The 27,206-nt window shown below is 36.2% G+C and overlaps 2 protein-coding genes across 5 annotated transcripts in view; one reads left to right on the top strand and one right to left on the bottom strand.

Moving 5' to 3' along the window:
* Positions 1-21,153, top strand: part of rbks (ribokinase) — a 35,180-nt gene extending 14,027 nt beyond the window's left edge. For all 4 annotated transcript variants that reach the window (XM_084096580.1, XM_084096577.1, XM_084096578.1 and 1 more), the window contains exons 7-9: positions 1,334-1,425; positions 4,643-4,831; positions 20,376-21,153. In XM_084096580.1, the coding sequence (XP_083952706.1) occupies positions 1,334-1,425; positions 4,643-4,831; positions 20,376-20,549 (455 nt within the window). In that variant the 3' untranslated portion in view covers positions 20,550-21,153. The remainder of the gene's footprint in view (positions 1-1,333; positions 1,426-4,642; positions 4,832-20,375) is intronic.
* mrpl33 (mitochondrial ribosomal protein L33) lies at positions 21,041-25,158 on the bottom strand. The gene is made up of 4 exons (XM_084096581.1): positions 25,021-25,158; positions 24,704-24,722; positions 24,215-24,321; positions 21,041-21,453 (listed from the first exon to the last, which is right to left on the bottom strand). The coding sequence occupies exons 1-4, from the start codon at positions 25,040-25,042 to the stop codon at positions 21,404-21,406; spliced, it is 198 nt and encodes a 65-aa protein (XP_083952707.1). The 5' UTR covers positions 25,043-25,158; the 3' UTR covers positions 21,041-21,403.
* Positions 25,159-27,206: the final 2,048 nt, after the last annotated feature.

Genomic DNA, 27,206 nt, shown 5'->3' with positions numbered 1-27,206 from the left:
AACACTCTCACTTTGATTAAAGAGACAGTTCACCCAGAAAAGGAAAATTCTTTCAGTGCTTCAGACAGCAAAGCTCCAACAAGGAAACACAATAACACTGTAATTTCACATCTGTTTCTCTGAATGCTTCTCAGAATTTCTAAATATTGCATACAAGTCATATGAAGTACTTTTATTGTACTTTCATGTTTCCTTTTTGTCTTGAGCTTGACAGTCTGAAACACTATTTGTTGTGTAGAAAATACCAGCTTCTGGGCATCATTCAAAATATGGAATTAAGAAAAACATAAACTTTTAGGTGTGAAATGTATTTTAGATGTTGTATGGGGGAAGGAAATGTGTTAATTCACAGTGGAACATGATAAACTGATCATGTTTTTAAGTAAAATTGTATGTATTATGTGTAATTCCCCCTGGAGTGTCAATACAAATCACTAAAATTGTCCTTTGGCACCAGTCGGTTAAAGGTAATAAAAAAAAAAAAAATCATTTTTAAGTGTGGCTTGAGTGTCCAAATACTTTTTGGATCTACTAAAGCAGTGGCTCTCAAAATGTTTGACACAAAGGCCTTCCATTGTCTAATAATATTTGAAGCCCCTAATTATTGGCTAAAATGTTTTCTCTGATATTTCTGCTGCAATTACTGATATTAATATTAAGGTTTAGAAGTAGAAACTGCTCTAAGGATTCCAAAATGTTTTTGTGCATATTAGATTAGCATAAATTAATAAGCAGCAACATACACGATTCTTTCTTCAGACACATTCTTACAGCCAGTCTTTTTCTGTATAGTAAAGACCATGTTCAAACTTGGGATAAATCATTCAGCAGTAATGCTTCTAATGACGCATTTAATGTTCCCACCTCTTAAATAGTGTTGTTTATTAAGCTCACTAGTGAGAAATCCCCTCAGCGACAGGAAGTAAGGAGATAGTGCCTCGGTTACAGTCACTTCCTATGTGGTCGGCTTTTACAGAACATTTCAAGTTTTGGACTGATAGAAAGAAAGAGAGAAAGGGAACTGTTGGCCAAGTATTGACGTGGTTATGAAAATAGCGTTGTGTTCAGAAAGGAGCAAAGTTTGCTTATATCAAATCGGATGAATGCAAGTAGCTCAAAGAGCGAGTTTCACACTGACTGCTGTCTGACGTGAACTGCGGTGTGTCAGTGTCTGTGACTGAGCTGTGTCTGCGTGCACACCAATTATTATAACGCATAACAATAATCTGACATCATACACATTCTTTACCTCGGCCTTTGCATTTTTACATGTGGTTTTTGCATTTCTCTATATGACCCAATATGTGAATAATATTTTCTATATTTCTTACAGTGAAGACCATTTTTAATCCAGCTCCCGCTATTGCAGACCTGCATTCTGATTTCTACAAAGCATCTGATGTTTTCTGCTGCAATGAGTCTGAGGTGAAAGACAATATCAATCATTGTACATAACGAAAAATATCACATAAACAAATTGACTTTTTTTTTTTTTTTTCAGTTTGCTCCACATTGCTATGAGAAGATGTTCAGAATGATTTTTAGTGTGTCGCTGTAGTCAAGTCATCTTCATTTATATAGTGCTTTTAACAATGTAGATTGTTCCAAAGCGGCTTTACATTGATAATAGGAAATTAAAGTAACAGAGATTGTTTTGGCTTTACAGCAGCTCTAGAATAAAGTTATTGTCCAGCTAAAGTTAGTTTGATTGATTCACTTCCGTCGCAACGATCATTAGTCATTAACTTAGGGGCCGCTAACACGACACCGTGAGAAAAAAAACTCTTAAAGGATAATTCCGGTATTTAGCACTTTGAGTCTCTTTTCTGGTTTGTATGGATGAACTAGAGTGGTGGACACAGAAATTTTGACGATGGGTCCTGTCTCGATTTTTTGACTCGTTTAGAATCGCCTTTGACCAGAGTGGCTATCTATGGGCATGCACGAACATGTCCTTAAAACAAACCCTTAAAGGAGAACTCCGGTTAATTTTAACATTGAAGTCCAAAGTAATCGATTGTCGAGTTCAGGCGCGTGAACAGGATGTAAATACAGGTATGTCTGCTGGCTGAAATAACATCATTTTTATTCATATCTTTCACATCTACTGCAGTCAGATTCACCCGTGTTCACTCTGAAGGAATCACTCACATTGGCTGTGCACTTGTAATGACACATCAAGGATGTTAAGAGGCTAAAAGCAGGTTTAAAACTTGCCCCATTGAAGTCAACAGGGTGCAAATTTTAAAAAGAGGATAACACGGTGTAGGCAACACCGATTTTTGTCGTTGTTCTCTGTATTGACAGCACTCCAAATTTACAAAAAAATGAGCTCAATGTTAAAATTGACCGGAGTTCTCCTTTAACGTTCGTTTTCAAAACTGTGCAACTCACCGAGTGGTTAGTGATGTTCGTTGATGATTAAAAACAAATATATCGGCGCAATGTATGATTTCAATCCGTGTTATTTGCTATAGTGGAACTATTTTTTCAGATACCTCACAACCGCGTATAAACTTCGCTTGAGTCTGAAGCGTTAGCACAGTATCAACGAGCAATGAGTCCTCCAACAGAAATCAATGGGATTTTACAAAATGCCAAATAAAACACGACAGAAACTGTATTTCGCTACGCTACTTGTTTTGGAACATCAACGAACATCATTAACCACTCGGTGAGTTGCACAGTTTTGAAAACGAACGTTAAGGGTTGTTTTAAGGACATGTTTGTGCATGCCCGTAGCCAGCCACTCTGGTCAAAGGCGACTCTAAATGAGTCAAAAAGTCGAGACAGGACCCTCTAGTTCATCCAAAACAAACCAGAAAAGAGACTCAAAGTGCTAAATACCGGAATTATCCTTTAAGTTCTTTCTGCGCAAACTTCAAAAACGCAAACCTGCGAGAACGCCAATTTTTTTAAATGAAAAAAGTCATCATAAATGAACTTTAAAATACAAATTCCCAAAAGAAAGTTGACGTGACAAAGTGCATTTTGACTGCATTAACCTGTAGAGCCTATTTTGCCTGTAGGTTGTCAGGTTTGTTGAAGCAGGTTACCTAGAGTAAAACAACAGCTCACTTATCCTGCCTGGTCATGACCTGCATACTAAAAACAAGATACTAAAGCTCAAACAGTCACCTACCTGCCAAGTGCAAGAAATTACGGGGTTGGCCGCGGTGTCTTACAGTAACTGTTATGTTTGAGGCCGCCCTCTTTCACATCGTGGCAGGGCAAGATGACAGACAAGGGCTTGGATTGATGGGAAACAGTAAAGTTAAAGCATCCACGACCAGGCAGGCAGATGCACAGATGGTGTGTCAGTCCGGCCCGGGGCGAAAGCTCCAGCGTGACTGAGAGTTTGAACCAGAGTTCTCCGTCAGGGCAGCTTTGATGTGGCTGGGAGGTTGGAGGGGGAAAAATGTACAGGTGGGACTTAAAAGTGAGAGCCCTCAGTACAAATCAGCCCCTTAGATCCAGCCTTCGTCCCAGCGCACGCATCCGCGTACATGCTTGGCTCTCACCCGACGACTTCAGTTGCGGGAGTGAAGGATGAATCATTGGCAGTTTACAGAAGCAGATAACCACACATTGATGAGTAATCTGTGCGCTTTTCTGTTTTGGCAGCCAGCTTGGAAAGATTGATGGCAAAGCTTAAAGTACACAAATACAACGGGGATACTTGTTGCCCTGATCTTTCAGTTGTTCGGTGGGCCAGAGTGGGGGTTATTCTTCGCACCTGCACTAGAGAACCTAAAAGAGCTGATAATGCCAACACTACATTTTTCCAGGCTGAAGAGACTTTGAAGACACAGTTTGATCTTTACGCACTTATTCATACACTCTGCTAGTCATGAATGACATAAAGGTCGCTGACTAAATTTTGTGGGGGAAAGGGTCTTTTGTACTGTATATAGTGCAGGAATGTGTAAAGCTCAACACACACACAAGTCACTTTCAAACCAAGCAGCTGATGGACAGCGCAGCGAATTCAAGTGCAAATGAGCAAAATCTGCTTCACATCACACGAATCTTCTGATCACACAGATCCCTACTGGGATGTCTGGATTTCACCCACTTTATCACATTGAGTTAAACAATATAGCCCTGGTTTCACAGACAGTTAAGTAGCTTTTATAAACATGGCATTAACTGGTGTGCATCTTGAGACAAAACAATGGCACTGACATATTTTAAGGTCTGTCAGGGCAAGTTGCTTTCAGTTAAAACATGCAAACATGCATTTTAGTCTGGGACTAGCTTAAGCCTTGTCTGTGCAACCGAGGGAAAAAGTGATAAATCAGAAACTACACAGGTTTATAAATGTCCAGTAGGCACAAACGCCTGGTCAATGTGTTATTTAAGCACACAGTCCTGTTGTATATATTTAATGCACACTCTTGTGTTACTGTGGTTGTAGCAAACTTCAGTACTCAATTGGCAATGGTGGTGTCATTCTTGGTCTAATAGACTTTATCCCACACACGTCACATGAACAAACAGGAAAACAGAGAGTATGTTTCTGGCAACTGTAACCGTGGTTTAGAACACAAACATATTAGCAAAGTTGCATACTACCTGTTAGCATAACCGTTATGTGCATAAATGTGACCGTTTCCTCTTTATCTTGTGGTGTTCCTCTCAGGCCGAGCTGTTGACGGGTCTGTCCGTCACCTCAGTGGAGGATGCCAGTCGAGTGGGCCTGGAGCTGCTACGCAGAAGTTGTGGTTCAGTCATCGTCACCTTGGGGCCACAGGGCTGTGTGGTGTGTGAGTCCACACACACGGCCCCTACACACATTCCCACCACTGCCGTCACAGCTGCCGATACCACGGTAAGACTGCGGTTGACTGTTGACATTTCTTGGTAGACACGTTTTGGGCTCGAGGTATGTTCCCCAAGTCAACCATCTGAATTAGCCCCAATCAGAATCTATATGAGATTCACATGGGCTAATTCAGATTGGGCCAACATTTAGCCCATAGATAAATCAGTTTGGGGCTCACATGCTTACATCGGCCACACCATGAAATGTTGGCTAGGTCCTACATAGCAGCTGCGTTTCCATTACCCTTCAAATTGCGCAAATTGAAATTATGCAATGGAAATATGGCCCAATGGAAACACTTCAATTTCGCAAAAACTCCCTTATTTCGCAAAAAAAATGTTACGCTCGCATGAGGTGGTTTTTCAGGCAATTCAAAAAAGGAATATTTCGCAAAACTGCAGTGGAAACAGATTTTTCGCATTTACAGGTCACCTGGCTTACGTAAAAGTCACATGATCATTCTTTGATGGCGCGGTATGTTTGGACAGAAGACGAGACTTTTATAAACTCATAAAAGACAAAATAATGAAAACCTCCCAGAAACACCTCATACGTGGCCACTCCGCAGTATAAGGGTCTCTCCTTGCCATTAATGCTTGGATAACATCGCCTACGTCTCCTTCCATTAAAAATAATGGCTAGTGCGTTGGCTGCGATGAACCTAGGTGAACCTGCCAACATCCGTCGCCATTATTTTTGGTGAGAGGAAAAATTATTTTTTAGTTGCATAACATCGGTTAATGGAAATGCCATCATTTCGCAATCAACATTTGGAAAACATCGCAAATGTTTTGCGCAAATCTGTAATGGAAACCAGGCTATAGACATTATAGTTTTCTTCAGTCCCTAAAATTGTTGTTTTTCATCAAAAGTGTGTGTCTGGCAGGTTTATAACATGTTTTAGGTAACATCTCGAGAAAATCTGAACATTGTACACCTAATCCTCTTTTTTTCTAACAGTGCTCCAGATGTGTGTTGAAGTAGAATAAATGTATTATGTGGCATACTGAGTTAGTTATCAGCAGCACATATATCTGGCGTTAGTTGTTAGTTATCAGCAGCACATATATCTGGCGTTAGTTGTTAGTTATCAGCAGCACATATATCTGGCGTTAGTTGTTAGTTATCAGCAGCACATATATCTGGCGCTCAAAGTCTGTGACTCACCACACACTAGCGGTTCTTCCTGGGCTAGGTCCTCTAACAAACCTACGAAAACACTTTACTCCTTTTTTTATAACAGCATTCATTGAGTTAATCACACAAAGAAGAAACCTTTTGACTGTAGATATCTGGTTCACTTTGCAGGTTTCACGCATTTTCTGTAAAGCTGCTTTGAAATGACGTGTATTGTGAAAAGCGCTATACAAATAAATTGAAAATGTGAACTTTGCAACTGGCCAAGAACCAGTTGGGCAATCGTGGCCTAATGGTTATAAAGTCAGACTTGTAACCCAAAGATTGCGGATTTGATTCTCAGTGGCGGCAGATATTGCTCTCTTCCACCCTCAGTACCCACAACTTAAGCAAGGTTTGTGTGTGTGTGTCACGGTTTGCAGTGTGTGTGTGTGTGTGTTCGCTACTCACTGCTCCCAATGTGTGTGCACTAACTTAGATTGGTTAAATGCAGAGGACAAACTCAGAGTATGGGTTACCATACTTGGCCTTCTCATGTTAGATCACGTCACTTACTTAAATAGGCAGAGTCCATCTAACTCACAAACCACAGTTCAGCTGTAATAGACTGATGAGCAAAAGAATGGCATCTCATTGGAAATTCTAGAGTGAATGGTTGCATTGACGTCATTGAATGGAAATTGAAAAAGGATATAGACCTTGTACTGTATATAGTCTATGATTTCCTTTCCACCACTTCAATACATAAGTAGTAGTATTATTTGAGTTATAAGACATAATTTAAAACAAAGAAAGAATTTAAAATTGTGCTTTATAAGCTTGTGCTTGAAACTAGTAACTTAAAGGGTTGTCAAACTCTTGTCAAAATTGAACCTAGGCTCTTTTTGTGAATCTACCCGAGGCAAACTTTCGTGTAAAAGCATAATTAGGATGGAAACGCCACTTTTAAGTTTGACCGTATTTTCGTTTTCGGTCAAATTGCCTTTTGAATGGGAAACACTAACTGATAAAGTGAGTCATACAAAACCTTTCTTTTTAGTAAACTCTGTGTACACAAACAATGTTCTCAATGCTGGAGTTCATGTGTAGAGCCCCTGGTGACACTTCCAGCAAAGTTTCATGTTGTGTCGAGCCTTCTTAGTGTTTTAAAAATAGCAATTGTGATGCTATCATAGTCGTGCCCCAATCACTCCCATTCAAAAGGCAATTTGACCGAAAACGAAAATACTGTCAATCTTAAAAGTGGCGTTTCCATTCTAATTATGCTTTTACACGAAATTTTGACTCGGGTAGATTCACAAAAAGAGCCTAGGTTCAATTTTGGCGAGAGTTACCCTTTAAATGCCACAAAAACGTATTTATAACAGAAATTGTATTGATAACCCGTGCACCAATCATACCGGATAGATCAATTTTCCTTTTTTTTTTGTATGTAATATATATCAGATAGTCTGTGAATGGTCGTTGGTGGTCCACGTGAAGCTTAACTGTATGACATAGTGTCTGAGAAAACCAGATGTTTTTATACCCCTACAAGTTTGCCATGCTACTAGTCATCTGTGTGAATGATATTGAGTCATCAGTCATAATATGCCCATGATCCACTAGGATGATTCATATTTGAAGTAGTATGTTGTGAATGGGTAGTAAACACAATTTTTTCATCACTTGAAATATTTGTATTCTGCTGTGGTGTGCGCTTTAATCTTGACACGAGAAGAGGGAAAAAGTGAGATCGGAGTTATGATAGGGTATTTCTTGGTGTTTCACGTCATTTCTTACTAAAACAGATTGTTTTGCTGATTGTTGTCATGAGTTCAGTCTGGCGTTGTACGTACATGTTAATTGAATATGGCTACTTGTTTGCCTCACACTTTCACACATTTGACATCAATCTCATGTTAATTGTGGATGTGGTTCTTCTGGTTTCTCTTCTGATTGTAATCTCTAAAGACACATACTCATTTTACGCCTGGATTCGGTTGATCTGGCGTCACAGTAGCTCATATTTCCTGTGTTTATTTTATAAACACCAATAGGGAATCTTGTGAAGAACAACAAATCATCTATTAGAAATGCGTCAAGACAGAAAGAAAAGTGGATACATCATAGTGTGATGCAATAAATATGTTTAGTATGTTTAGTCAGTGACCAGAAATGCCTCAAAACAGGTCACACTGCTTCTCTGTTCTTTATTTGTATTATTCTGTCTTGCATTTCAGTTCTCATTTTTGAACCACATCTTACTTGGTTAACAAGCAATTTCATAACTTCATCCCACATCTACTGCAAGACCACATGAAGTTCGAAGAAAAACAATTTATTTGGAGAAATTCTGAGAACTTAATGGGTTTTTTTTTTTTTCAATTTCATAATCCATTTAGTTTCCAGCAGAATGAGCACTGGATTCTTAATAGACCGTATCCATTTACTCATTGTTATCTCTTTTAGTCAAGGGTTCTTCTGATAATCACTGCACAGTTGTACAAAAAGATGACTTCCGGTGAAAAGACTTGTCTCTTCTTCAATCAACTGTCCTAATATCATAAAAAGCCCTAAGGCTTAATACTTATACAAATATATCTATCTGTCTATATCTATATATAGATATATATATATATATATATAATTATTTTTTTTAAATCAAAGACATGTGGTGCAAAAACAAACGGAAATGATGTCAAAGAAGGAGCCCTGCAGACCCTCATGAGTATGTGTCAATAAGTTTCCTAAAATTTCAGATCATTTGACTAAGAAAAGTTAAGTTCAGGTTGTAATATGTCATACAATATGCTGTGACTCCACAAAAAAATAATAATACTAAAAGTCACCAGGAAATCTAAATTTACGTTTCTTGTTTGTTTTTTACAGAATGTTGCAGTGCTAATTATAAATGGTTTATCCATGCACATCATTTTATTAAAATTCATATGCCCTCGTAATCTTCTATCAAAAAACGTTAGCTTCGAAACGACATCTGTTCTCTTCATGACGTGTTAAACTTTTTGACTCGTTAAACGTAATCTTTTTTGAAAATCTAAAATTTTCAAACCAACATTAAAACAGTTTTTTTTTCTTTCATAAAACATAGATTATTACGCCAGAGATGTGGCATAGCGATTCGTGTGAAACATGCATATGAAAGTATGGCTTGCATCATATCCTGTTCCCCTTTCATCCTTTACTGGCTCCTCTTTCATTTATTAGCCCTAAATAAATTAAATTAAATAATTAAATAATTATTTGTTTATGACTGATTTCCATTCTCAATGATGAAAACATTTAAAGTCACCAGTAAAACAACATTGACAATTCTTGTTTTTTATAAAGTATAGCAGTGATTTATCCATGCCGTTGTAATCTTTAATACAAAAAGATGCAACAACATGTCTTCTCTTCTCTGATGATGTGTTTTCAGCGTGAGGGCGGGACAACCTGTCACTCACATGCGATCCAATCAATTCCCAATGATAAAAATCAAGTCTCGCCTTACATTTTTTGTTTTGTTTGAGAAGCCTTTTTATTCTAATATTCATCACAATAAGGAAAGAACTAGTGTTGTCACAATACTGGAAATTCCAGCTTTGATACGATACCTTGAAAAATACCGATATTCAATACCATTTTCTGTACCACGGGGAAACCTGCCGTATATACCGCCATACTTCAGTTAATTTATTAATTTTGTTGTTATAGCTTACACAGAGAACAGGGAGGCTTTATTTGAATCGTTGAACTAGATTTACAAAAAAAAGTAAACAGTCAGTAATAAAATAAGAACAAATAGCACAAATAAATACAATAAAAATAAAGAGACAAATGAAATAAACATGGCTTTACATTTTTCAGGTGTGTCCAACAGTATTATTCAGGTAAGAAATACTACAGAAATGAAAGTAATCAAATGTAAAAATATCACTGGATAGTTTTCATTGTAAAAATTAAATACAGATTACTGCTAACAACTAAAGTTACAAAAGTTATTCGGTCAAGAGCAGCGAGGGATTTTCTCTTTGTCTTTTGTTCTTTGATTAAAGCTGCAGTCCGTATCTTTTGGCGCTCTAGTGGTTAATAAACAGAACTGCATGTGTCTTGCGGAAGAACATTTTAGCCGGATCTCCTTCTCTCTGTTTCTGTCTATGACGAGTCACGCAGGAACTGGACTTCTCCAGTGGTAAGACCCGAACTAGTCTAAAATAGTCCCAATATAAACACTTATTATAGGTGTGACGTAGTGATTCAGGATAAGACAAAAACACGGTGTGGAAAATGGATTCATGATGTACTCACTTATTATATAAATGTTGTAAATTTTAAATACAACACAAGTTACAGTCAGCAGCAGGAATATTAGGCTGTTGTCACTTTAACCCTTTAGAACCTGAAGCTAAAATAGGTGTTTTTCACATATTTTGATTTTTTGACTGTAAAATTCATGTGCAAGGTGTCAGCTTTCAACAAATTACAGTTATTGACCATTACTGTGTGTGGTGAGTTTGTAAATAGAATTTAAATGGACAAAAAAAAAAAAAAAAAAAACGAGAATAAATTTACTGATTTTTATTAAGAAAAAAAATGAAAGAAACTAACACTTTAAAGTTGAAAAATATATACAAGTTTTTTTTGTGACATTGGGTTGCACAGTTTTCATTTAGGACACTTTATTTCATACACACACACATACAAATGCACGCATTCATAGGCACGCGCACATACACATGCACACACCACATGCTAAGATACGTGAAAGAGTAACGGCCATCCGCTTCCCAAGTTTAATTAAAAATCATCCCAATCCCCTCTTCAGCTGTCTACCACTTCTTTCGCCATGTATTTGTTAGTTTCTTCTATTATTTTATGCAATCCAAAACACTCTAACCTGCCACGCTTCATATCTCTCTGTTCAAATCCTTCCTACCCGCTCTGCCAGAAAGCTGCTGTCATTTGGTAACGGAAAGCATGAAATTACCGTAATAAGCCGTATTTTGTCTACTGTTGGGGAATTTGAATGGTTTTGATAGTGCAAACGGATGAAGAGTTACGGTAAAATGAATACAGCTTGCTGGTATGTGTCGGCGGTGACACAGCCGGCTCTAAAGGGTTAAGAGCTTATGCACAGATCCAGTATACTAATATACTGACACAACATGCGTTTTTCTCTCAAATATTATGTTCCAAAACTGACTGTTTACCTGAATACTCAACAAGATGGGCATTTTGACATAATTTTGTATGTATTTCACCGTTTAATCACAATAAGCCAAGTTTGAGAGGCGGCTTTATGAGATCACCACATAAATAGATCAGTGGTGTGGGAATGAGTCAAATGATCCGCATTACAAGCACTATTCAACCAGAGTGAGTGAGTGGAGGCGGGTGTGTGTCCAACTGTCAATTGATCAGTAGTACCGAAAAGGAGTATTGGAACCAGTTCAGATATTTCAGTATCGATACATATCGAAATATCGATATTTCTGACAACGCCTCTCATAAACGCACACACTCAGATATAAAGAGCACAGTATTGTCCAGGGCCGCCCCCTGCTCTCTCTGGGTGACTCAGTGCTGAGCAGAGATCCTCTCAGCGGGAGTCCGCCTGGCTGTGGTCTCCACGTGGCGGTCGGCCTGTTCCCGTGCACTTTGATGACCCATAAATCCTGAGTTGTTTAACTCTTTTGGATGCCCTGATCCCTCTTCCAGTAACTCTGTTTTTCCCCCACTTGTTAAAAACCAGGAGGAGGAGGGAATGGGGCCAAGTGCCAGATTTTATCTCAACGGTCGGCTAGACAGAAGCAAGGCATGTTTCCATCGGCTTATTCTCTAAGAGTGATGGAATATCACTTCCGGTTAAGACTAAAAAGAGAGCTGTCGTCATTTCTTAACAGTATGCGGCGACTGTGTTTATTTGTGAGGTCTATCTTTAGTCATTAAAGAACATTCAATAGGAGGTTAAAGTGTTTACCGGGCTTCTCTCCGAGCGTAGTGGTGTGAGTCACGAAGCTCAGTGTTGCTCTGTGCTCCTTGGACTGAATCCAGGGTTTTCTGCAGTGTCACCAAATCCCAGTCTTTCATACTAAACAACCAAGTTATTCAGAGAATAGGCATGGAATGGTCTCAGCTCTGGTATTGCATGAATTAAAACGCTGTCTTTTTGTTTATGTGGCTCAGTTTGCACTAGGGCTGCTATATAAATTGCTTAACTATATATAGAGTTGAACTATAACTCGTTAAATAATGCGAAATTCAAAATGTGATATGATAATGCTTTAAGTGTGTAAAATGAATGTAAATTACATTTAAATATATAGAAAATGGTATAACCAACATACATGTTATACATTCTTTTTGCGAGAAGAAAGCATCCTTACAATTTCTGAAAGTAAAAAGCAGTTTTACTGTAGCATTACATAAAAAGTAAGTCATTTTAACATCAGTTTAAACCAGGGTGTTTGTGGTTTCAGGTAGGCCTACATTAGGTTAGAAATTAAATAATCAAATGTAAAAATAAAACACTGCTAAGTCTTCACTGTATGAACTAAATACTGATTCTTATTAAAGCTACGAAAGTTATTCAGTCAAGAGCAGTGAGTGATTTTCTCTTTGTCTATTGTTGTTTGATTAACATTACCATTAAGCACACGGATAAAAGCAGGATTATTAGGATGCTGTCACTTTAAGAGCTGCACGGATCCAATATATTGTTACATGTGCACCTTCTTTCTCAACTGTTTACTGCACTTAAGACGTAACTGACTGTGTTTACATGAATACTCACCAAGACGGGCATTTTGACATCATTTTGTGTGTATTTGGCCAGATAAACTGTGGAAGAGAACTGGAATCGGGATTACAGCTACATGAGGCAGTTTTCTGAGTACTTCGCTTATTGCGCCTAATAACATTAAGCATGTCACACGTATCTAACGGCCATGTGTCCAGTCTACTCTCTGCGTCGACCTAAAACTTTTGAACTATTAAATTCAGAGTTATCGTAACGCGATATGCACATTTGCGATATTTCGATATATCGCACTGCCCAAGTTTGCACTGCAGTTAATACAGAACTACTTAGAAACCATTGGTTATGGACAGAAATGGGAATATTTCAGTTTGATTCCAAGGACATAGACATATTTGTAACATTTTAAGACAACTGCCCGCTGATAAACTTGAAACAGAATGTCACATTTATCCGTTGTTGATTAAATCACTCCTCACTGTTGGGTCTGTCGCATTGACTCAGCAATGAAAGATGTGAAATCGTTTAAGCATGTCTCACAGATTCTGTCACTTACTGCAGCCTCTCTTCAGCCATTAAGTTCGCAGAAATAAGAACAGAAGCACCACGTGGACGTGAACATCATGGACAACAACTGGTCATTGCGATGAGCTCCTTCGCTGAGGAAAAGAGGGAATGCCACAAAACAGTTTTGATCAAATAGTTGTTAGGTTGAAGTGGAGGTGGGGAGGAGTTACGCTAGCGCATTGGACATGCCAAAGCAATGAAAGACCGCCCATCAACAACGACTGAGAATTCACATCTTTATGTTGTTCCCAGAGGTTGCGAAGAGAGTTGGTTGGACTGTTAACTCAGCAGATGAATTGGTTTTTTGAGCGCTGAAAGAAAATCATTGAGTGGGTCGCATCTGTCACCCTTAAGAGGACATTACGCACATCTCAAATGGACCGTGCCGTTGTGTACTCTTGATCAAGGAATCCTTTCTCTTGGACACTAAGCAGTCTCAAGTTAAAAGGATCTTTTGGCAGTTTTACAGCTTCACATCACATCAAAAGCCGTGTGGTATGGCACTACATGAAAAGCACAGTTAAACACTACTGGAAGGGCAAGTAAGCAGTTTCTCTCTGTGTGGCTACACACCAGCTCTAAGATCATTCCCTTTCTTCCATATATCTTACACAAGCCTTCATAAATCCAACACTGACCGACCCTTTCATGAGAAAGTGATCCTATCTGCAGCCAACGTGTGTGTGTGTGTTCACAGAGACCCTACAGCATGGACTGTGGGTGGCCTGTGCTCTTACATTTGGATGTCAACCCAATTCCAAAACCAGACAATAAAGGCTTGTAGTTGTTTCAGACAATCACAATCAGCCAAACTTCACCTCCATGAAAAGAGACATAGAGGACCCACCACAGGGATCTTTACAGGAGACGGTGGTGAGTATTTACCGGAAAGCACTGTATGCCTCCAACCGACATTGGTGTCGTCACACCAAGAGACTGTAAATGAAACCCACAAAGAAGAACCCACACTGAGCCACTTGGACGGCAGCCATTCTTTTGAGAGGAACCATGTCCTAGCAACATGTGCTTTGGTGACACAAGATGACCACTCAGACCCACAAGTGGGTTTCTAAAATATTCAAGATTTGACCGTCAACAAACTCTAAAGCTTGTACTGTACCATCCAACACTTTATGATACACCAACCTTTGGGAAATCCTTATGGTTTTTCAACAGCAACAGAATAACGTTGTTGCGCTCTCTTTAAGTTTTGAATCTGTGGTCATTCTCTCAATATGATCTTTGGCACTGAATGCCATCTTGAGTCATCCACTCCTTTCATTGCTTTTATAGCCTTTTAAATTATTATACCGCAACACTGCAGGTGTAAAGTGTTTTGATAAAAATGTTGTTCCAACTGTAATGACCATCATGTTTTCCCAAGCTTGTACTCCAATGGCCATAATCTTGAACTAGCACCAAATTACTGTAGATATTAGTTTAGTATCACATTGTCAGACTTCAGCATGCATTCAAAATGAATCCTATTCATTTCCTTGACACATGTTCCTGTATTAATTGTCCACAATTCGTCTGTGAAATGAAAAATTGCTTGTCTTTGTTATCCTCACTGAAACTACTTTTGGATGAAGTCACCAGTTCCTCTTCTTTTTCAAACCATATATGGAGGAAACCCCTTCCCTCTTTTCATCATCTACTTGATTCCCATTGGATAAAATCAAGACTACATTTTTTTCTCGATATGTTTTCACTTGGAAATACGTCAGAAGTCAAATTATTTCATGTTTTCTATGCATTTCATGTTTATTTCGTGACATCCATAACGCTGTGGTACAGAAATTCTGGAGAAACTTTACTTTTTTGGAGAACGCAATTTGTCCTGCATCTTCAAAGTTTCCAGAGAGCCGTAATGTAAAATAGACTTTGGTCTTTGACTGACCACATCTAATAGTTTTGTCATATGACTGACAGACAGCTCTATCTGGGACTGTTTGGAAGCTACTGGTGTCACTACAGATACATCAAGCTTCAGTCAACTGTTGTCAGAAGTCATTCTCACTTTTGAAGGCTAACCATGCAGACTGTGAAGACCAAAGCTGACTTTTTAAAAGTGAAGGATGATCATTTTAATGCAGAATTTGGAGATATAATATTTTTGCCCAATTCAGCATGGTAAACACATCATGGTGTCAACATTTGTGTGTTTTTTAAACACCACTTTTTTATTAATATATGGGGTATTCACACCCACTATATTTTGTAACAACCAAAGTTTTCATTTTCATTAGCAGTTGGTGACACAAATTAGCGAGAAATTTAAAAAATCCAAAATTCTTTGTCAATAAAATGGCATTTTTTTTGCCAATGGATTCATTCATTATGATAATTTGTAGGCCAACCCAAGTCTAATTCGCACTGGGTTCTCTAATTTCTTACAGGTTTTTAGAATGGCAGACTAAAGGTCTGTGGTTAACATTAATTCAGGAAACTTTCACCTTTTGTTCATTAACATTAATTTTATACTCATACCTCAAATGTCAATTTTTTTACGTACAGTACCAGTCAAAAGTTTGGAAACATTACTATTTTTAATGTTTTTGAAAGAAGTCTCTTATGCTCATCAAGCCTGCAGTTAAAAAAACAGTAATATTATGAAATATTATTACAATTTAAAATAATGGTTCTTTTTTAATAAACTTTAAAATGTAATTTATTTTTGTGATGCAAAGCAGAATTTTCATCAGCAAGTACTCCAGTCTTTGGTGTCTTATGATCCTTCAGAAATCATTCTAATATGATGATTTATGATCAATGTTGGAAACAGTTGTGCTGCTTAATATTTTTTTTATAATCTGAGATACTTTTTTCAGGATTATTTGATGAATAAAAAGTTAAAAAGAACTGTATTTATTTAGAATAGAAATATTTTGTAACAATATACACTACCGTTCAAAAGTTTGGGAACAATAACTATTTTTTTTAAAAGAAATTAGTACTTTAATTCAACAAGGATGCGTTAAATTGATAAAAGGTGATGGTAACGATTTATATTGTTAGAAATGTTTTTATTTTGAATAAATGCTGTTTTTATGAATAAATGCTGTTAACGTTTTACTCATCAATGAATCCTGAAAAAAGTATTCCAAAAAAATATATTAAACAGCACAACTGTTTCCATCATTGATAATAACTGAGTATCAAATCATCATATTAGAATGATTTCTGAAGGATCATAAGACACCAAAGACTGGAGTACTTGCTGATGAAAATTCAGCTTTGCATCACAAAAATAAATTACATTTTAAAATATATTAAAAAAGAGAACCATTATTTTAAATTGTAATAATATTTCATAATATTACTGTTTTTTGTTTTTTTTTAACTGCAGGCTTGATGAGCATAAGAGACTTCTTTCAAAAACATTAAAAATAGTAATGTTTCCAAACTTTTGACTGGTACTGTAAGTTGCAACAAGGACTGTCAGAAATGACGTAAAGATCGTATTTTCAAATTTAATGCACATGAACACCACCAAAAAGTCATAAATACGAGTGGGAAGCTCAGGATTTTCTTTAAGCCCCGATGTTTATGAGTTGAAGGAGTGTCAGTGAGAAACATGGCAGAATACCACAATACTAATAGGTATTTAGCAGTGACATTGCAGCACAAAATGTAATAGCATTGTAACATACCAATAAAATATAAAACAAAGTTTACAGTTGCCTCATAAATTACTTAACACACCTGATGCACAATCTTTGTTCTTTAATTTCTAGAAGTAGAGTTAAAAACCTTGCTGTATTTTTGTGTAGTTGAGAAGGTACACCGCCATCTTGCTCCGACAAAAGTGACTTGAACATTGTAAACACGACTTGTAAATACAAACTTCTCAGGAGGACTTGAATGCACCATATGACTAACAATACAACCATTTAGCAACCTCCAGCAATAAAATCACGATTGTCTTTATTTCTGCGTCACATTCCTTGCTGCACGAATCTGATTAGAGCAACAGAGGCAGACAGAAGGTGGACGACGTGGAGACATTACCGAAATTTCAGGATAATCTTTTCCAGAAATGTTCTCATGACCGCACCATATGTCTAACTGCAGATGGTCTAACTGTGCAAAGGTGAACTGTGATCATTTGGTAATGAATTCTTGTCTGCACAGATCACTTCATCCAGTCATCAATCAGTAGGGGAGTTTAGACAACCGTGGATATATGGAGGAGACTAAAGGGACAGTCAGAGGTGTGTAATAGCGATCGATGGTTAAGAGCCGTTGAGATGAGTAATCTGGAAGACTTGTGAGAACCAGTGACAGGGAGATTTGCGGTTAAATCTGAGCACATCACTGCATTCCTCTGTGCTTTCCCATCATAAACCCAACACCCGCCATTACCCCTCCCCCCAGATCCCGGTCTACCCCCCGCAGGCACAGTGAAACATGCCGGTGTCCTTATCACATCTATATATATATATAATTAAATATATACAAGTGGAGATGGAAAAGTGGGTCTTAGTGTGCAGTAATGATAACTCGGAAAAAGAATGATCTTTGGAAAATGTGTGTTTGTGTGTGTGTGTGTGTGTGTGATCAAAAGTTTAGGATAATTAAATTTAGTTTTATGTTTTTGAAAGAAGTCTCTTATGCTCACCAAGGCATATTAGTCAACATATAGTGGTTTCTGATGGATCATTTACTAAAGACTGGACTAATGCTTGCTGAAAATGAAGCCATCACAGGAATACATTACCCACATTCAAGAATGCATTAAGCAAGAATAAAATGTAAAAAACATTTTCGATATATTGCATGTTCAGATATTCATACAACAAAATATTCTGAGACATGAAAATTTTGTTTAAAAAAAAATTGCCGCTAACGGGCAACTTCTCTTGTTAAACGCTGGCGGGGAAACCGTTATTTTAAATTATAACATTTCACAATGTTACTGTTTTCAATGTATTTTTGTTTAAACAAATGCAGCTTTGGCAAACATAAGAGACTTCTTTCAGCATTTATAAAAAACTATATATACATGTCAAATCATATCTAACCTCAAACTCAAAAAAGTACAACATTTTGAGGCATTAATGCTAATTTAATTAAACGTTAAAAAAAATCATAGGCCTACTGTTCATATAATACCAGTATGTGTGTTGGATTCAGTATATATCCATCCCTTCAGCTGAAAACTCAGCTACACTACCAGACAAAAGTTTGGAATAATATATATATATATATATATATATATACAGACCCTTTCCAAAAATTTTTAATATCATGGAAAAGTTTATTTATTTCCATAATTCCATTCAAAACGTTAAACTTCCATAGATTATAGATTCAGGGCCCACAACTTAAACGATTTCAAGTATTTAGTTGTTTATTTGTACATAATTTGGGCTTCCAGCTCATAAAACCCACGAAAACAGGATTTCAAAAAATTAGAATATTACATGAAATCACACAGTAATTACACAGTAATCCCATGGTCATTGAACCAGGTTTTGGTTATTTTGGCAGTGTGGGCAGGTGCAAATGAAGTCAGCATCTCCATAAAGCTTGTCTGCTGAAGGAAGCATGAAGTGCTCTGGAAATGTCCTGGTAGACGGCTGTGTTGAGTGGACAGCACAGTGGACCAACACCAGCCGATGACACGGCTCCTCAAACCAACACAGACTGTGGAAACTTCACACTGGACTTCAAGCATCTTGGATTGCGTGCCTCTCCATTCTTCCTCCAGACTCTGGGACCTTGGTTTCCAAATGAGATGCAAAATTTGCTCTCATCAGAAAAGAGGACTTTGGTCCACTGTGCTTTATTAAATCCAGAGGCAACGCAGCCGTCTACCAGGACATTTCCAGAGCACTTCATGCTGACTTCATTTTCCAGCAGGATTTGCACCTGCCCACACTGCCAAAAGAACCAAAACCTGGTTCAATGACCATGGGATTACTGTGTAATTACTGTGTGATTTCATGTAATATTCTAATTTTTTGAAATCCTGTTTTCGTGGGTTTTATGAGCTGGAAGCCCAAATTATGTACAAATAAACAACTAAATACTTGAAATCGTTTAAGTTGTGGGCCCTGAATCTATAATCTATGGAAGTTTAACGTTTTGAATGGAAATAAACTTTTCCATGATATTAAAATTTTTTGGAAAGGGTCTGAATATATATACACAGGTGAAACTCGAAAAATTAGAATATCGTGCAAAAGTTGTAATTCTGATTATGACTTATAGCTTATGAAAACCCCAAATTCAAAATCTCAGAAAATTTCAATATTACATGAAATCAATAAAACAAAGGATTTTAAATACAGAAATGTCGGCCCTCTGCAAAGTATAATCATGCATATCTATATAGTTATATATACTAAATATATTAGTTTCAACTCTTAATTTGAATTACTGAAATACACAAACTTTTGCACGCTATTCTAATTTTTCGAGTTTCACCTGTATATATATATATATTAATCCAAACTTTTGACTGGTAGTGTAGCTGAGCGATAGATATATACTGAATCCAACAAACATATTAAATAAACAGTATGATTTTTTTTAAAGTTTTTTTTAATTAGCATTAATGCCTCAAAATGTTGTACTTTTTTGAGTTTGAGTTTAGATATGATTTGACGTGTTGTTGACAGATTCCCCCAAAAATACTGATTATAGTGAAATTACTAAGAGGGAGAGAAAACAAAAGTTGCAGAACACAAAACGTCACGCTGCATGTCTCATACCAGAAGAGCTTCACAAGACTCTGAGGCATGACAGCGGTCAAGTGTGTTGTTTCACACTGACCTCGGTGACCTGTGCCCCCAAGTCAACATCTACACACTTACTCACCATGCCTTACACAACGGCAAACACAAATGACTCAATAGGGAATTAAAGTCATGTCATCATCATTAAATACTGTCAGGATCAATTGATGGTTTCATATTTATTTAGTCATTTGTTCCCCAGATTTGTGTGCAAAGTTACAACCTTTGGACTTGTGCACTAGCATTGAAAAGTATGACGGCACCCCCTGCTGTCATGTTTAGTTTTTCAGAAATTCAGTGTTCTTCTGTTCACCTGCATTATGAGCATTAAAGCCACAAACTTAACTAAAAATACTCTCAACAGGGAGCAGGAGACAGCTTCATTGGTGCTTTGGCTTTCTACATGGCCCAATATCCCACAATGCCGCTGGAAGAGATGGCCAGGAGAGCCAACCTCGTCGCAGCAGTGTCTGTGCAGACGGTCGGCACTCAAACATCTTTTCCATTTCAGAAGGATCTGCCAACTGAACTATTCTGAAGGTGACACACCAAAAAAAATTTAATCTGTGCACAGTGTCCACAGAATTACTGTGTATAATAAACAATACCAAGTACTGGAGAGCTCTTGATGATGTCATTTCCTGGCCTAGATGATTATATCATCTCACAATTCTGACTTCTTTTTTGTTTTGTTTTTCTTAGAATTGCGAGTTTATTTCACGCAATTCTGAGAAAATAAAAGTCAGAATTGTGAGATTAAAAAGTAATTACCTTTTTTTTTTTTATTCAGTGGCGGAAACAAGCTTCCATACTTCTCACAATTCACTATTAAGAGATTTATATATTGGTCAAGGTTTTGTTGAAAGCAAGAGTAAGTTAATCTCGAAAGAGAAAGTTCAGGAATTTAAGTAACGGTCTGTTTGTTGTAATCGAGAGTAAAACAATTCCCAGAAAGCATCACTGAAGATAAAAACAGCTGTCATAGTGAAAATGTCCACATGCGTAAGAAAGCACGAACAGCACAGGTGGTTCCGTATGTTTGAATTGCTGTTATTTTTGTGGTAACAATTATGTACACAGATCTCTCTTTTTTTCGTTCTACAAAATAAATTTTGCTGGCTAATTATTCCAGCCTAAAGCGATCTGTCATTGAGTAGGAGGTTCATTGTTTGCTGTAGGGTCAACTTTGCCTTGGTAGAAAAAAGGAAACAAAAGAACTGAACATAATGGACTTCTTGTAATGGTCTTAACAACACATCATCCTGTTTCTGGTCTCATTACCCACAGCTGCAGTGATGCAGCTCTTCTGTCGTAGTTGATCACCACGCTGTGACCAGCAACACTTTAAAAGTCCTTTTTCTAAGTGTCTGTATCACAAGTTTCTCCCATTTTTTAAAGAGAGCGTATCTTCCTCTTCTCAAAGAACAGAACATGTTTGTTCACTGTGGAGAGCAATGAAGAGAAAAGAAAAACACATTAATTGAAATATGTAACAAGTGCTGAAAAAGACAGAAATCACATTATGGGATCACAATTATTCTATAGATAATCCTAGGGGAAAAAAATAGGCCTTGACAAACAAGTGTATGGAAAAATATTTAGGTAACGCTTTACAATAAGGTCTCATTTGTCAATATTTAGTTAATACATTAGCTAACATGAACTAACAATGAACACACACACATTTCAGATTTGGGTCTGGATTTCCAGGCTACTCTTATTTCTGCATCATCATCAGCACATCTTACATGCTCACAGCAGTGTGTCTGAGTATCTATTAGCAGAAACAAGTCCATGATCAACACCAGCCATAGCAGATCGAGTCCATCAAGACCAAATACATCATCAATGCCATTTTCATTAATATGCTAAAACTATTCCAAGAGTTTTTACTGAACTCAGATTAATAAATCCTGTAAATGTATTGTTCAATTTAGTTTAACTAAAGTAGATGCCTAATGTTAACAACTAATGAAACCTTAAGTGTTACTAATACTTATTTCTAAGTGTTTATCTCTTCTTCCTTGGGATGTACATATGTTCAGGAATAGTTTGCATATCTGTGAGTTTATCTCGTTCACTGGGGGGTTAGGGCAATATTAAAATGTCTATGGAATGATATATATATATATATATATATATACACAGTACAGGTCAAAAGTTTGGAAACATTACTTTTTTTATATTTTTGAAAGAAGTCTCTAATGCTTATCAAGGCTGCGTTTATTTGATCAAAAATACAGAAAAAAACAGTAATATTGTAAAATATTATTACAACTTAAAATAATAGTTTTCTATTTGAATATACTTTAAAAAATAATTTATTCCTGTGATGCAAAGCTGAATTTTCAGCATAACTACTCCAGTCTTCAGTGTCACATGTGACATCCAGTCTATCACATGATACTTTAGAAATCATGCTAATATTCTGATTTATTATGAGTGTTGGAAACAGTTCTGCTGCCTAATATATTTGATGAATAAAAGGTTAAAAAGAACTGCATTCATTCAAAATAAAAAAAATATCACTTTTTATCAATTTAACACATCCTTGCTGAATAAAAGTATTGATTTCAAAAAAAGAAAGAAAAAAAATTACTGACCCCAAATTACTGACCAGTAGTGTATATTGTTGTTACAAAAGATTTATATTTTTTAAAAATTTGCTTCTTTTTATTTTTTTACTTTTTATTCATCAAAGTATCCTAAAAAAGTATCACAGGTTATGAAAAAATATTAAGCAGCAGAACTGTTTCCAACTTTGATAATGAATCATCATATTAGAATTTCTAAAGGATCACTGAAGACTGGAGTAATGATCCTGAAAATTCAGCTTTGCATCACAGAAATAAATGATAATTTAAAGTATAATAAATTGAAAACCAATTATTTTAAATTGTAATAATATATCACAATATTACATTTTTTTTTTTTTTTTTTTTGATCAAATAAATGCAGGCTTGATGAGCAGAAGAAACTTCTTTTAAAAACATTAAAAATAGTAATGTTTCCAAACTTTTGACCTGTACTGTGTATATGTATTTGAATGGAATTATGGAAATAAATAAACTTTTCCATGATATTAAATTTTTTTGGAAAGGGTCTGTATATATATATATATATATATATATATATATATATATATATATATATATATATATATATAACAACATTTGAATACATTTGAATTTAATTCACTAAAAAACTGTGCAAATGTCTTATTTCACCAAAATATTATTTTGAACCAGTTATTTATATATTTTGCTGTAGTGTGTCAGTAGGAAATATCAGTTTACATTTCCAAACATTCATTTTGCCATTAATTGTAAAAATGCTGTAAAGTGAGGATGCTTTCCAAAATAATGGTACAAATAGATTGTATTTATCAATTAACTTCAATTAACTAACTCAAATCAATATTTGGTGTGACCACCCTTTGCGTTTAACTTTAAAACGGCTTTAGTCCAGGTACACTTGCACATTGTTTTTCAGGAAGCTTTGCAGGAAGTTTTCTTCAAGCGTCTCGGAGACGTTCCCGCAGTTCTTCTGGATTTAGTTTTTCTGTTTCTTCATGTAATCACAGACGGACTCGATGATGGTGAGATCAGATCACACCGGCTGTTGACTTCTTGTGCATATAAAAATCTCACTGGATTATTATAATTAATGGCAAAAGAAATGTTTGGAAATGTGAACTGATATTTCCAGCTGACACACACAACAGTAAAATATATAAATAACTGCCTTAAAACCTTTTTTTTGTTTGTTTTTTTGTGGGTAAAAATACTAACGTGCCTAAGACTTTTGCACAGTACTGTATAAGTCTAACAAAGTGAATAATTTAATACAAACTGAATTTTCCAGAATATATGTGAAATGATTTGGCTTTAGCTCAATGACAATGTAAAAAGCCCATCATGTATTTTTGTTTATTTTTAGTTTATAATGTACAGTACATCATATTTCCTTATACAGTATGGGTGTTTTCACATGAACATATTGGCCATAGCTGCCTTTATACTTTGCAACAGGGTTGTCCTACATGTCCTTTTCAAAATTATCATCATTTTTTGGGGTCCTTGAAAATCAGATCAGGTTCTACCATTATAATAACATTGACATAAAGCACAATATATCATTTTGAGCCACTTAGTTTGTGTTCCTCAAATGAAAACAGGATCTATATGAAGTGGTTCACCTCACCTATGGGGTCATGCTTTCGCAAAACCAGCTTGTCCCTCAATCGGCCCCTCTTTGTGTTAAAACAGTAACCCGTGCCAGCCGCGCTCATCATCTGAACCAGCAGCGTCCTGAAACACGAGAACATTCAAGGCCACAGGTGGAACAAAGCACTGACTTCAGTGTGTCTGTCATAAAACAAGACATTAAACCAGGCAACATCTCAAAACTCATTTTAAATCAAGCATTTAACCAGACTTAAGTTCATAAATTAATTTGTTAAACGTTCAACAACAGAACATATAACAGTACTGGACAGTGAAATGCATTATACTGCATGATCTCTTTAAAGTCTGAAACATATATGATATTTTTACCTCAAATTTAAGGAGATATGAGGACATAAAATTGCTTTTTCACACATATTACAGCAGTATATTCTGCAGTAAAGCATAAAGTGCTCACACAGTTTAAATATGTAATCACACTGCAATGAGGACGAGGAATACTCACTTCGATTTGCTCTTGGCAACTAGATTGAGAAATAAATAAAAAGAAACCAAACATAATTAGCATTAGCAACTAACAATATGATCAAATGTAATGGGACATATGTGTATATATGTTTGTTTATAAACAGATAATCACTAAATAACATCTAAAAACAAATATTTATGGCATATATTTGAACTGGGACACACAAATGCGCACATTATACATTTATAGGTGAAACTGCTGGCTAGTTACAGTATTAGCCGCTACACGACAAGTCTGTTCTGCAGTCTACAAACACTATTATGCAGATATTATATGATTATAGATGTACTCACGGTTCACAGTAGTGAGAAACATTCTTATTCTTCTATAACAGTTAAGAAATAACCGCTCCGAAATGTCACATTGAGCTCCTGTCACTTAAAGTTTCCGGCTCAATGTCCAGTGCTTCCGGTGTCATCGTCGGAATGGATCCTTTTTTATTATTTTATTATTTGAAGAAATATGATGAGATCTAAGACAATTCTTGAATGAATAATAATAATAAATAAAAAAATATTGTATTATGTTATGACAATGATGGACATTGTTGTTAATGTTTTTTTTTGTTTTTTTTAATTCAACCATTTAATAAAAAAAATATATTATTTGTTGTTTGTTTGTTTGTTTGTTTTAAAGAATTAGATAGATAGATAGATAGATAGATAGATAGATAGATAGATAGATAGATAGATAGATAGATAGATAGATAGATAGATAGATAGATAGATAGATAGATAGATAGATAGATAGATAGATCATAAAAAAGCATCATTTCTCATTTTCATTTTGTTTAATGTACTAAAATAACTAAAACTATATATAGGCTACTGCATAAATAAAATTAATAATACAAAAATACACAACAAAACTACTAAAACTTTTAAATAAAATGAAAATGGAAAATACACAAATAAAAACAAATTCAATATATAAAACTATCTCTATGATACTAAAATAACACCGGTCTGTGCTGAGCAGGGATACAGAAATGCAAAGATACCATTTTTAGTTTTCATGTCAAAAAAAAAAAAAAGTGTCATCCGGCGGACTTTTGCTGAAAAATAATATCTCGATGCAACATAGAGAAACAGCACACACTGTTCATTTACATATAAAATGTAATCCTTTTTTAGCGGGCTCCTCCCCCTAGTGGCCGGTGTCATGTTTCGTATTACGAAATATTTTAAAATACTTTTATTTTTTTATTTTGACAAAACAGATATCGTCAGAAAGGTCTGAGACTCAAGGTTCCATATTTGACTGACGGTTTTGTGACAGAAATTTATTAATTTGTTACAGGAGAATGCATCAAAAAACATTCAATGGAATGGATGACACCCGTTGGCTATTTTTGGTATAGCACCTAAACACAATCTTACAGAAACCTAAATTTTTGTGATATCAACTTCAAATTTGGTAGGCTACACAACTTGGTTAGACATATGACTTTGATTTTATAGCAATTTTAGAGTAAAACTATATTTTATGTAAAGTACATTTGTTATAGAGTAAACTTAAACGTCTAATAAACTGTTTTACACTTTCATTTTTGAGTGTCTTCTTTAAAAAGAGACCAACCTTGGGTCTGCATTCCAACGCATTCAAGAATTATAACCATTTGAGTTTGGATAGTGTTTCACATCTGTGCTCAAAAAGAGGGGTCACACTGAAAATGAATATTTTGGAGTTACTCCTGTATTCTGTATTGAGTTATTGAGGTAGTCGTCCACTCATAAGAATGTAGTTGAATTTTAGTGACTGTTCTGCACATACTCGGAATGATAATTTACGGGATTCGGTCTTGCATTTAAAGGAACACAGCGATTTTTTGGGACTTTAGCTTATTCACCGTATCCCCCAGAGTTAGATAAGTCCATACATACCTTTTTCAACTGCGGTCATCTTTTTCATAGCGGTCACCCACCGCTAGCCTAGCTTAGCACAAAGACTGGAGGTAAATGGCTCCAGCTAGCATACTGCTCCCAATGAGTGACAAAATAACGCTAACATTTTCCTATTTACATGTTGTGATTTGTATAGTCACAGCGTGTACAAATAACAAGGTCACATGAGACACAGCCATCTTCTAACCGTATACACACTGGGAACTATATTCTCAGAAAGCGAAGCACTGCTACTTCTGCGGAGTGATTAGCTCACAGCACCTGAGTGACTATACAAATCACAACATGTAAATAGGAAAATGTTGACGTTATTTTGTCACTTATTGGGAGCAGTATGCTAGCTGGAGCCGTTTACCTCCAGTCTTTGTGCTAAGCTAGGCTAGCGGTGGGTGCGTCAGACAGAGTTACGGCTCGCACGGAGATGAGAAGGGTATGTATGGACTTATCTAACTCTGGGGGATATGGTGAATAAGCTAAAGTCCCCAAAAAGTCGGCGTGTTCCTTTAAATGTGGTTGTCATTCCAACAACAACACAGTGTGTACGTGGTCTTGACGGCGTGTTCGACTCGCTGACC

Source organism: Abramis brama, assembly GCF_963993115.1.
Source record: "Abramis brama genome assembly, chromosome: 21".
Classification (NCBI taxonomy): domain Eukaryota; kingdom Metazoa; phylum Chordata; class Actinopteri; order Cypriniformes; family Leuciscidae; genus Abramis; species Abramis brama.
Note: the sequence above shows the minus strand (reverse complement) of the source record. Positions and strands in the feature narration are given on the sequence as shown.